This window comes from Hemicordylus capensis, chromosome 17, assembly GCF_027244095.1.
Source record: "Hemicordylus capensis ecotype Gifberg chromosome 17, rHemCap1.1.pri, whole genome shotgun sequence".
In the NCBI taxonomy this organism is placed as follows: domain Eukaryota; kingdom Metazoa; phylum Chordata; class Lepidosauria; order Squamata; family Cordylidae; genus Hemicordylus; species Hemicordylus capensis.
The window spans coordinates 4,491,648-4,504,477 of NC_069673.1; the positions used below are offsets into that span (position 1 = coordinate 4,491,648).

At 47.7% G+C, this 12,830-nt stretch overlaps 1 protein-coding gene and 1 pseudogene across 2 annotated transcripts; both read left to right on the forward strand.

Annotated features, from left to right (window-relative positions):
* The first annotated feature begins 17 nt into the window (after window positions 1-17).
* Window positions 18-7,477, forward strand: LOC128338749 (P2Y purinoceptor 2-like). 2 transcript variants are annotated; one of them, XM_053281610.1, is made up of 3 exons: window positions 18-1,573; window positions 3,890-5,434; window positions 6,915-7,477. In XM_053281610.1, exon 2 carries the CDS (start codon window positions 4,480-4,482, stop codon window positions 5,407-5,409), a length of 930 nt encoding a protein of 309 aa, XP_053137585.1. In that variant the 5' UTR covers window positions 18-1,573; window positions 3,890-4,479; the 3' UTR covers window positions 5,410-5,434; window positions 6,915-7,477. The 2 variants fall into 2 exon arrangements, with proteins under 2 accessions (XP_053137585.1, XP_053137584.1); XM_053281609.1 differs by having other exon boundaries at window positions 20-1,573; window positions 6,943-7,477.
* A 2,153-nt stretch (window positions 7,478-9,630) lies between these two features.
* LOC128339046 (P2Y purinoceptor 2-like) lies at window positions 9,631-10,929 on the forward strand (annotated as a pseudogene).
* Window positions 10,930-12,830: the final 1,901 nt, after the last annotated feature.

Genomic DNA, 12,830 nt, shown 5'->3' on the forward strand with positions numbered 1-12,830 from the left:
GTAGACAATACTGAGCTAGATGGACCGATGGTCTGACTCAGTATATGGCAGCTTCCTATGTGGTGCTGGGTGTCCTGCTCGCCAGAGGACTTGAGGCATTCATTTCTGGTGAGTTGGCAAGTCGACTTGGAGATACCCGCAGATCCCTATATTTGTGGTCTTCTCGGAAGGCATAACACAGAGTAGATCAATTTCTCCCTCCTTCACTGACCTCTTGGATTCACATTAAAATCCACCCACTTGAAAGTGGTTCGATTCTTCTTTAAAATATCAGTTGGAGCTTCTTTCTGGTACACTCAAGAGTAGCTACAAAAACAGACTATTTCTGTGCATACCACAAAAGCCATACAAGGAGGGAGTAAGTTCCTGTCCTGGGTTTTCCTGTGAAATGACTCAGAATAAACCCTCCACACTGGAGGAAATGTGCAGCAGGAGCTGTTGGAACACCACACAACCCTGCACGGAGAGTTCCAGCTGAAGAGCACAGGTGGAAAGAGCTCCAGCAGGAGGACGCTGTCTCCAAGGAAGAACCTTCCCAGGGAACTGGAAAGCGACCTGTGATCCCTACTCCTTTCTCCCTCTGCATTTCTGGTCTGCCATATGTGTTGACATCTCTCTCAAACATCCAAAAGCTCCGGTCTTCATCCACCAATGAATCACCAGCTCAACTGGATATCAACCCCAGGAGCTGCACCTGGCCATCCTGAACCTCCTAGGTGTCCTCTCCATGTGTGGCTGAATCTTCAACAGCACCAGCCTCTGGATCTTCTGGTTCAAAATCAAGCTCTGGGATTCAGGCATCTTGCTGCAGTTCAACCTCGCCTTGGTGGACGCCATCATCCTCCCCGTCGCCCCACTGATGGTGACCTGCTTCAGTCTGGGCAACCACTGGCCCTTTGGTGAGTTCCTGTGCCAGCACCAGGTCTTCTTCCTCAGCACCCACCTCTACGGCAGCATCTACTTCCTGACGCTCATCAGCTTCCACCGGTACCTGGCCATTGTCCACTACAACACCAAGACCCTCTGGAGGCAGAAGTCCTTCTTGAAGAAGCTGGTCGTGGCTTTCTGGGCCATCATCTTCCTTCAAGGGCTGCCCTTCTTCTTCTTCCTCAAGACATTGGTCATCGGCAACACGGTTGTGTGCTTGAACATCCACCAGTTGGAGCTGTCTGTGCTATATCTGACCTATAGTGCCGTCCTCCTCATTTTTGGCTTCCTTCTCCCCTTGGCCGTCTTCTCAACTTCCTACGTGATGATGGGGATCTACATTTCCCGAATCAGCCAAGCCAACCTCCGAGGCAGGTAGGTGAAGATTAAATCCATGCAGATCTTTGCCGCCTGCCGACTTCCCCTCCACGCCTGCCGGATAGTGATCACCATTGCAAAATATTTTGAGATATCTTGTGAGTGTCTGTGTGACTTAGAAGTGCCCTACAACACTTGTCTGGTCTTCTCAATGGTCAATGGTTGCCTCGATCCTTTCATCTACAACTTTGCCAACGAGAAATTCAACCAGTCCTTTCCGAGATCACTGAGAGGGCTGCTGTTCTCCAAGTGAGGAGGAGGAGAACCGGTAAGTAAGTGATTTATTTATTTATTTATTTTTAACACGTTCTTATACCACCCAAAACGCAAGTTCTCTGGGCAAGACAATAAAAACAACCAATACAAAGATTAAAACTTTACAACAATTAAAATTTAAAATGTTAAAACATTTTACACGCATGTCACATAACGTCTGAATAGGGCTGCTGCGCCGTTCCACCACCGCCCATGGGATGGGGTCATCGCTCAGCGGTCGAGCCTCTGTTTTGCCTGCAGAAGGTTCCAAGTTCCCTCCCTGGCGGCATCTCCAAGACAGGGCTGAGAGAGATTCCGGCCTGCAACTTTGGAGAAGCCGCTGCCAGTCTGGGTAGACAATCCTGAGCCAGATGGACCAAGGGTCGGACTCAATATACAGCAGCTTCCTATGTTCCAATTGGTCTGGAAGGAAAAACAGAGGCAGATTTTGTTGGTCCAATCAAGGCTTGGCAACCCGCCTCTTGAATCTCAAGTTTGAAGGGTTCCACCAATGACTTGCATTTGCCATGAGAGGGTCTGCTCTTTGCTTTTATTATTATTATTATTATTAGTAGTAGTAGTATTACATTTATGTCCTGCTTTTCCTCCAAGGAGCCCAGAGTGGTGTACTACATACTTGAGTTTCTCTTTCACAACAACCCTGTGAAGTAGGCTGGGCTGAGAGAGAAGTGACTGGCCCAGAGTCAACCAGCTAGTCTCATGGCTGAATGGGGATTTGAACTCGGGTCTTCCCGGTCCTAGTCCAGCACTCTAACCACTACACCACGCTGGCTCAGGAATGATTTCCCTCTTGCAGGACTGCACAACTCAAATGCCCTAGTGGGCCGGAACCATCCACAGCTTGGCGTGCAGGGGCCGAGGTCAATTTTTAGCACATTATTACATTAAAATTAAAAATGTTATTAGTTACTTCTGGATCTAGTCCCCCTATCAATGGACTCATAGGGCCCCTGGAAGGCCCCCCAGCCCCCCCCCCCAAATGCCAGGTCCTCTCCTCTCCCTAAATGGCCGTTGCTTTCAGGCTGCAATCCTCGGCGTGTTTACACGGGAGCAAACCTCACTGGGGATGCCATGGAACATCTTTCTGAGAAAACATGCACAGGAGGGCGCTGTAAGGCAGTTTCCAGCTCCTGTGTTGCTGCAGGAGACCTGGAGATTTTATTCACCCTAAGATTTTATTCCGAATTAACTGTGGGTGGGAATCAGAACGCTGCAATCAACACTGAACAGATTTCAGACTCGAGCAATGTCGGCAGAAGGAGGCGATACACCACAGTAGGGAGTCAATCTCCAAACCATCCGTGTAAATAAAAATTCTGTGCTTGAGTTTCCCGTACTGTATGATTAGCTACAGGTATCCCTGAGTTTTAAACGCTGTGGAGCTTACTTATCCTCTCTCACGACAGGGCACGACTTCTTTGCTAACTTTTGTTTCCCCCACCCTCAAAAACCCTGCATTTCCTAAACCTAGAATTTCTCTATTCTAAGGCTCTCGTCTTCTGGTTCTCCAGCTCTCTTCCTCTTCTTCCCTTCCGCTTTTGTTTCTTCTTAAACCTACTTCTTTGTCTTCATATCTAACATTCCGTCCCTTTTGGGCCTGGGGGTGGGATAGATATTCTTCTGTAACCCGTTAGCTCTCTCTCTCCCCTAAATCAGACATCCCAATTTGCTAATTTTAGATATTTCTGTTACGGCCAACAGATTCTTGCTGATTCCTCAGGACCTGCGGGATGATCTTGATCTTAGACTGAATTCTCGGCCTGTTTCTGAGTCTATTTTAGGGGTGGACTTGGCCACCTGACTTCCCTCATGTCATTCACTGACCACTTTAGCCTCATCTGTGCCTCTTCCCTACTGTCAGCATTCCTGGTTTCGCTTCCACATGCAGTTCTTGTCTGTCAGCAGGACTCTCTCCCAGCTGGTCTGGTGGTTGCACGCATGAATTGTCCCCTTTGCTAAGCAGGGTCCACTCTGGTTTGCATTTGAATGGGAGATGACATGTGTGAGCACTATTAAACATTCCCTTTAGGGGATGAGGCCTCTCTGGGAAGAGCATCAACGGTTCCAAGTCCCCTCCCTGGTAGCTTTTCCAAGAGAGGGATGAGAGAAGCTCCTGCCTGCAACCTTGGAGAAGCTGCTGCCAGTCTGGGTAGACAATACTGAGCTAGATGGGCCAATGGTCTGACTCAGTATATGGCAGCTTCCTATGTTCCTGTCTTCTGTCCTTCCTCATTTCCATCTCATTTTTATTTGTCTTTCCTATCCAAAATGCACTTCACCAATAAATCATAGTATTTTGATTCTACAGGAATCTCCATGTGTCTTCTCTAAATAGCTGCAACAACTAAACTCTGGATTCTACTCTGTAACTGGAGTGGCTAACTTCTCTGGTGCTCTGTTAATTAATCACAAAACCCATCACGGGTGGATTACACCCTCCATCAACTTCTGCTCAGGATTGTGTGTGAAAAACTGCTACGTGGTTCCCTTCCCTCCCACCCTCATCACCCAGGACAGTTTGGCGGGAAACCCCATTTCCCGCCAAAGAATGCACCAGTACTTCAATTGTCTTTCTGGCAAACGGAGCCGTTTCTAAGAACAGACCCCTTCTGTCCACACTGCAAAAGCCATGTAAGGAGGAGTAAGCTTCCATCTTCGGCTTTTTGGTGACTCAAGAGAAAACCTCAAAGAAGAAGGAAGTTCTCTGCGAACAACAGAGCAACACACGGAGCGCTTCAGCAGGACAGGCTCTGATAGAAAGCAGCCCCTCCAAGGAAGTGGTCAGGACCAGGGGGCCGGGGGAAAAGGCCTGCCCTCTCTCCTCGCCTGCCTTTCTGGTCTGGCGCCCGGGTTGACGACTCTCTCGAGCACCTGGAAGCCCCCGGTCTTCGCCCACCAATGAACACCACTAACGCAACCAGGTGCCAGCCCCAGGAGCTGCACCCGGCCATCCCGACCTTCTTGGCCATCCTCTCCTTGGGCGGCCTCATCTTCAACAGCATCAGCCTCTGGATCTTCTGGTCCGTCATCAAGCGCTGGAATTCGGGCATCTTCCTGCAGTTCAACCTCGCCTTGGTGGACGCGGTCGTCCTCCCGGTCACCCCGCTGATGGTGGCCTATTTCAGCCTGGGAAGCCACTGGCCCTTTGGCGAGTTCCCGTGCCAGCTCCAGGTCTTCCTTCTCAGCACCCACCTCTACGGCAGCATCTACTTCCTGATGCTCATCAGCATCCACCGGTACCAAGCCACGGTCCACTACAGCATCAAGTCTCTCTGGAGGCAGAAGTCCTTCTTGAAAAAGGTGGTCTTGGCCTTCTGGGTCATCCTCTTCCTGCAGGGCTTGCCCGTCTTCTTCTTCTTCAAGACCTCGACCATCGACAGCACCGTCTTGTGCCTGAGCATCCACCAGTCCGAGCTCTCTTCCCTGTACCTGATCTACAGCATCATCCTGGGACTTCTCTGCTTCCTCCTCCCCTTCGGCATCTCCATGACCTCCTACGTGATGCTGGGGCGCTACATTTCCCAAATCAGCCAAGCCAACCTCCGAGGCAGGTTGGTGAAGACCAAGTCCATCCAGATGATCACCATCGCCCTGGTGATCTTCGCCGTCTGCTTCGTGCCTCTCCACATCTGCGGGTCAATGGCCGCCATCGTCCGGTACTATAACATGTCCTGTGAGCATCTGCACCATGTGGAAATCATCTACTACGTCTCACTGGTCTTCACCATGGTCAATTGTTGCCTCGACCCTTTCATCTACAACTTTGCCAACGAGAAGTTCAACAAGGCCTTTTCCCACGCCCTCCGAAGACCGTGGTTCTCCAAGTGAGAAGAGTCCCCTTGGAGAAGGATCGGTAAGTCACTGAATTCCATAAGCCACAGAAACGTGGCCACAATGTCTAGCCAAAGCTGAAATAACCAGAAGTCTGGTGTGCAATCCCAGATAGAATTGGCTGTGTTAAGGGGTTTGCCTTCCTCGCCATGTTCTGCTTCCAGTAAACTCTGGACAGGTGAAAAATGTTTCTCCTTGCTGAGTTTGTTTATTTTCTTTATTTATTTATTTACTTACTTACTTACTTACCCCTGCTAACTTGGCAAAGAGGCACCTTCTAATGCGGTGATTCTCTTTATTTAGCAGAGGGGAGTAACTGGCCTGATCCACCCCCAGCACAGCATCCCTCCAGTGACTGTTGCTGGGGTCTATCTTATGTTTCTTTTTAGACTGTGAGCCCTTTGGGGACAGGGGTCCATCTTATCTTATTTATTTGTTATTTCTCTGTGTAAACCGCCCTGAGCCATTTTTGGAAGGGCGGTATAGAAATAGAATTAATAATAATAATAATAATAATAATAATAATAATAATAATAATAATGATGATAGATAGATAGATAGATAGATAGATTTGATTTCTATATCGCCCTTCCAAAAATGGCTCAGGGCAGTTTACACAGAGAACTAACAAATAAATAAGATGGAACCTTGTCCCCAAAGGGCTCACAGTCTAAAAAGAAACATCAGATAGACACCAGCAACAGTCACTGGAGGTACAGTGCTGGGAGTGGATAGGGCCAGTTACTCTCCCCCTGCTAAATAAAGAGAATCACCACGTTAAAAAAGTGCCTCTTTGCCCAGTTAGCAGGGGGTATATGTAACCAGCTACTTGCTTCTTTAAAAAAATAAATGGAGATTCTGTGCTAAGCGAATCCTCATTCCACCCCCAGGAATGCTAGATGCTGTGTTAAGGGTTCTTCATTCCTCACTGTGTAGTGCTTCCGTTAAGCTCCAGTTTGACATCTAAAAATGTCTTTCCTTGCTGAGTTATAGCCAGCTATTTTCTTCTTTAAAAACGAAATTGAAATTCTGTGCTCATCTGCCTTGTGCACCCTGAAATGCACCTCCAATCCGAAATGGCAGCATCTCCAGGTAGGCCTGGGAGAGACTCCTGCCTGCACCCTTGGAGAGCTGCTGCCAGTCAGTGCAGACAATCCTGAGCTAGAGGGATCAATGATCATACCTGGTATAAGGTAGCTTCCTATGTTCCTGTTATTAAAGGCAGAATCTGTCCAGCAGGGAGAGCATCCGCAATGCATGCAGAAAGGTCCTAGGTTCAATCCCTGGTAGCATCTCCAGATAGAGCTGAGAAAGACGCCTGCTTGAAACCTTGGAGAGCTGCTGCCAGCCAGTGTAGACAGTCCTGAACTAGATGGACCAAGGGTCTGACTCAGCTTAAGGCAGCTTCCTATGTCTCTATGAGTTGGCAGGGCAAAGGTGAGAAATGCCAAATGCCACGCTAAAAAATAAAATAAAAAATGAGCCGTATTTCTTTCCTGAAGGTGATTCCTTCAATCTTTTCCCTCTCAGGAAGATGGCTCTTCGGAGTACAGCATGGAGTTCCGTAGAGCAACTGACCACAAGGAACTCGGCACTTCTGGGAAACCTCCATGCTAGTCCTGACAAGGCTTGCCTATTGCTGTCCCCAAGAAAGGACAGTTTCTTGGACCTCCTTGCTACCTTTTCTTTGGAAACTGATGGCCTTTGATTGCACTCAGAGCCGAGGAAATGAAGGTGAAAAACGGAGAGCTTTGCAACCCGCGGGGAAAACTGCAGCGGCACCAGAGGTACAAGAGGGGGCCCGCTGATTCCTGCCACTTTGCCAAGGATATCCTGAAGGGTGTGTGGTTTGGTTAGAATTCTGTCCCTTTCCCTCAGCTCTGGTGCCCAAAAAGAACCTATACAGAAGTCAAAGTGGGAGTTGGATTCGTACACCAATCTGGCCTCATTGGATTCCAGGGATGGCTTGAGGTCGGGGTGGGAAGGGAGCCTGGATGTCCCTTAAGCTGAACTCAAGGGTGGTATTATACAAAAATGTGAAATAAATGAATAACTTTGGGCATCCCTTTCAAGTCTGGGTGAGGTCGATCAAAATGCGAATTTACACTCTTAAGTTTGGGCATGCCGCCGTTTTGGAAAGTGAAAACCATGCAGTGTCTTGTGGGTGCCTTAAAATGACCACATTTATGCTAGCATATAACGGCTCGAGCCATTTCTGCAGGTGCAGCCTTGAGGGAAATGACAAGTTGCCTTGCCCCAGGTCAGATGTTTTCTTCTGTCTAGCTCGTAGCCTCACTGCTGCAGCTTTGTGCTGTCTCGGGATGAGAGCTTTCTCAGTTTTTGTGGCCATAAATCTGTTATCTTTAGGGTAACACAGGACTCTTTTTGATGCTCGCTGCAATGGACTAACACAGCTACCGCACTGGAATTTCTGACTCTTGAGGGTTGCTTTCGTGGTCTGTTTGGGGAACCCTAAATCTGGTCAACACACCCTCAGTTTTGTCAATCACCATGTTCACGTCATTCGTATCAACTATTTGCAACACCGGTGCTGTTCAGCAATAGGGCAGAGCAGATCAGTGATACTCCCTGCCCCATCCTAAAGCTCCTGGGCCACTGTTGGTCTGAGCCTCAATAAGACTCCTTCTCATTCCTGACCATGACATTCGACCTGTTACTAGGATTGCCAAGTTTCCAGGAATCTCCAGGTTACTCAGGAAAGCAGATCTGGAGACCTGAATACCTTGATCTGGTGAAAAATATTGTGGGGCGTGGAGAGAGCCGTTTCTGTTAGAGTTGGCAGTGCTGATCAATAAGAAATAAACTCTTGTACCCTTATAAATGTGGGGGGCTCCTCCCCCCCTTTAGCTCCTGATGGAACATCTCTCCCGCCCCTATTAATACAGAGACGTTCTCCTTTTTCCTCTCCTCCTCTTAAGTAAGGTTGCTAACCTCCCATCATGTACGGTCTATCTTTGGAGACCCCAGCAGGGTGCAGGGCCTGGATCAAATCAGCCAATGTGGGGGCCTCCTTCCAGTTAATTTTCATGGGGGTTAAAAGAGTGGGACCCGGGACGGTTGTCCTGCCCTAAGGACATCTCTGATTCCATGATTGACTTGGAATCTCCAGGCACACATCTTTAGGTGACTCTTGCCAGAAAGGCTGGAGATTTGAATGGTTTTGATCTTGTGAAAAATGTTGAGGAAAGAGTGTGTGTGTGTGTGTGTGTGTGTGTGTGTGTGTAAATATCCAGGCACAGCTTCAGTCTAGGGTTGCCAACCTTCCAGAATTGGCCTGGGGGGTCTCCAGAAACTGGCATCAATCTCCAGGTGAATATTGAAGCAACCCAGGAGATTTGGATATGGTGAGAGAAACAGTAACTTGGAAATCCTAACCTTCACCCCTCCTCGGGTTTCATTTTCCCTTTTTATGGGGGCCCAAATTGGGCAAGTCAAGTGCCTTTGGAAGCCCACATCCCTATTTGGAGGTTCACTTCTCTTTTGCCCAGAGGAAGTGGATTTTGATCCAGAAAGGGGCCCAGTTGGGGAGGTGAAAGGAACAGCCTGAGACAAAATGAAAGGCAGCTGAGGAAGGCAAATTTCAATCACCATCGCTTACTGTTTTGCAAAGTGTGACCCCAGGTGTCACACAGGGCCATTTTGAATGTGCGCCCAGGCACAAAACCTGCTGTTCCAATAAAGTAAAATAAAATAAAAATCATTTCCCTGCTAAAAGAACACTTGTGCAGTTCAGAATTCCAAGCCATGCAAAAGTTGTAGGGTGATGCCAAAAGTTACTGGCTGTCGTCCTGGCTAAAGTTACTCGAGGAAGTCCCACTGAAATGCAAAAGACAAGCAGGCAGGCCTAAAGCCCTGCAGAGCACTGATTGGCTAGCAACTGTTTCATGGCTGCTTTGCTCTCCTCAGTCTCTTGCTGTCTGTCACATTGGCTACCCATGGATGGAGCATTTTTTTTTTTTTTGCCTGAAAGCATCAGCTCACAGTGATTTAACGTTCCTTTTGCCAGGTGTTAAAGGAAACCATTTTTCAAAGCCTTCTGTCTGTTGTGAGTCTAACGCTGGAGCTCAATCAGCAGAGATCATCCTATCTTCTTATCCGCTTTCACAACTAGATAAGAGAGAACTGTGAGGAAACAGCCTCTCTCTCTAGCACCCCTTCCTCAACATCAGATGTAATTCCTTGATAGGTTAATGGTTTAAGACCCGTAGCCAAAGTCCTTTCCCCTTTCTAAAGAGGCTCTTGGTTCCTCCAGCCGTTCGAGGAACACACAATTTCGGTCCCTACCACAAAAGCCATGCAAAGAGTCCCAGGTTCCATGTTTGGGTTCTTCTTTGTCTGAGCTTGCCTCAAAAGCAGCCCTCTGAGGAAAAGGAAGTAGGCACAGACAGGTACAAGGAGCAGCAGAGGGATGAAGGCAGAGAGGACCCAACACGGTCTTCAGAACTCCAGCAGCAGGGCACAACAGAACGGCAGCCTCCAGAAAACCGTTGAGAGGCCAAGAACTCTCTTCTTCTTCTCCTTTGCATTTCTGGTCTGGCCGACGGGTTGACGTCTCTCTCAGGCATCCAGAAGCAACGGTCTCCATCCGCCAATGAAGACCACCAACTCAACTGGCTGTCAGCCCCAGGAGCAGCACCCAGCCATCGCGGCCCTCTTGGCCACCCTCTCCGCAGGTGGCGTGGTCTTCAACAGCATCAGCCTCTGGATCTTCTGGTTCAAAATCAAGTGCTGGAATTCGGGCATCTTGCTGCAGTTCAACTTCGCCTTGGTAGACGCCTTCATCCTCCCTGTCGCCCCACTGATGGTGACCTACTTCAGCCTAGGCAACCACTGTCCCTTCGGCGAGTTCCTGTGCCAGCTCCAGGTCTTCCTCCTCAGCACCCACCTCTATGGCAGCATCTCATCAGCCTCCACCGGTACCTGGCCATTGTCCGCTACAACACCAAGACCCTCTGGAGGCAGAAGTCCTTCTTGAAGAAGCTGGTTGTGGCCTTCTGGGCCACCCTCTTCCTTCAAGGGCTGCCCTCCTTCTTCTTCCTCAAGACTTTAAACATCGGCAACTCAGTGAAGTGCTTAAGCATTCACCAGTCAAAGCTGTCCTTGGTATATTTGGTCTACAATTTTGCCCTCGTCTTCGGCTTCCTTCTCCCCTTCACCGTCTCCTCATCTTCTTATTTCCTTCTGGGCATCTACATTTCCAAAATCAGTGAAGCCAACCTCCATGGCAAGGTGATCAAGAACAAACCCATGCAAATGATCGCCATTGCGTTGGTGATCTTCGCTGTCTGCTTCGTGCCTCTCCACATCTTCCAGACCATGGGTTCCGTCGTGAAAAATTATAACCTCTCCGGCGATGTTCTCCACTACATAGAAATCACCTATTACATTTCATCGGTCTTCACCATGGCAAATTGTTGCCTCGACCCTTTCATCTACAACTTTGCCAACGAGAAATTCAACAAGACTTTTTTCAAATCGCTGAGAAGGTTATGCTAAGCTAGCAGGACTCCTGTGGATTGGTAAGAGGTTAAGTGCTCCTGAAAAGAAATCTCAAAGCAAGGCTGAGATGTAATAGAGAGGATCTCTGGGGTTTGGATTCTAGATTGATTCATCAGGGATCTATTTCTTGCCACAGTCTGCCTTTATTAACCTCCAGTATGAGAAATGTGTGTGTCCTTTCAGATATATATTTTTAAAATTGAAATTATGTACCGAGGAAATTAGATTCTGTGCCCAGAAAAACTGCATTCTGCAACTTGTGTAAATAGGCAGACGTTCTCCTTTTGGACAGAATGTATTCCATCATGGTTCTATCTTGCATTACACACTCTAGTTCTGTTAATCGTGAGAAGAAACTGAGGGTGGAAAATCTTTCTCAACAGGCACTGCTGCCCGTTTCTCAGCCATTTCTCAGCAATGATGGCTAGAACTTGGCTTCTCTTTTTGAAAAGTGAAAGCTGAGATTCCCAAGCATATGGACTCTGCTGCACCCAATCCTGCTCTTCCTTTTGAGCTCTGCAGGCCAGAAGGGTGTCTACTGTCCTCGGGGTCTAGACTGCTTTCAGAAGAAGCAAGGGCAATCCGTGCAATCAACATTAGGGCAATAGAAGACCCCTAACCTAATGGAGAGCTCTGCGCATTCCTGGTTTTCGATCTTGTATCTATTCGCTATATCCCGATTCCATCCCTAGCTCGGGAACAAGGTTGGAATTAAAATCATTCAGGCAGGAGGCTTTACAAATAAATAAATAAACAAATAAACAAACAAACAAATAAATAAATAAATAAATCAATCAATCAATCAATCAATCAATCAATCAATCAATCAATCTGCACTTATAGCTTCAGCCAGATGTAGCATCCGAAATTTTCGTAAGTCGAAGAGCGCACCACGGAAGTCTGGAAACATTCGTAAGTCGAGGAAACCGCATCTAAAAATTCGTAGGTTGAGTAAGCTGAATCTAAACCGGCAACTACTTCCGGTCTTTTTTGTCGCTCGTAACTCGAAAACATCGGATGTCGAGTAGTTCGTAGGTCGAGGGACCACTGTGTGTGTGTGTATATATATATATATATATATATATATATATATATATATTTCCCTCCATTGAAGACTATATATATATTCCCCCATTGAAGACACGGGGGAAGCAAAGGGAATTACTGTTTTTTTGCACTGGGGAAGATTATTCTTTATATGGGGGTTGTGGCTATTAATCACATATTTATCACACCTTCTTCCAGGGTGACCAGAAAGCTCTTTTCCTGCTCGTTTGCTTGTTTTCAGTTTACCCTGAAACTTGCTTGGGTTTCATTCCGGTCAGCAATATGCAGACGTCACCAGCCTAAATTTGCGTGGTCGTTGTAAGGGTTACTTGGAGCCAGCATGGTATAGTTAGGAAGCCAAACTGAACCTGGACACAAAAATGCATCCAAAGATCCCCACACCCCCCCCCCCCCGTGAACTAGAACTAAATCTGAATCTAAAAATCTCCCAGTTGCCTTGAACTAGAGTCCAGTCCCCAAACACAAAAATAGAAACCGGTTCCAAATACCAATGATCAGTTCAACAATCAGGCAGAACCGCTTTCCATTGCGTGAGGAAAGGTTTGTTTTCCTGGTCCCTCCTCTTTCCCCTCTGTGTATATTGCTTGTCAGCACTTTTTAAAACATTGAAGAAATGAACGTTTTTTCTAACAAACAAAAGAATCCTCCAAGTAAATGGTCATTTTATTATCTGGCCAGAGTTATGCTGCAAGCAAGAGTTGCTGATATCATTCTTCATGGGGATGGGGCCTTGGCACAGTGGTGGAGCATCTGCTTTGCATGCAGGAGGTCCCAGGTTCAATCCCTGGCAGCGTCTCCAGGTAGAGCTGAGAGAGACTCCTGCCAGAAAC

Bases quoted from the DNA above. Each gene is read 5' to 3' on its own strand.
- LOC128338749 (XM_053281610.1), top strand. From the start codon at position 4,480: ATGAACACCACTAACGCAACCAGGTGCCAGCCCCAGGAGCTGCACCCG.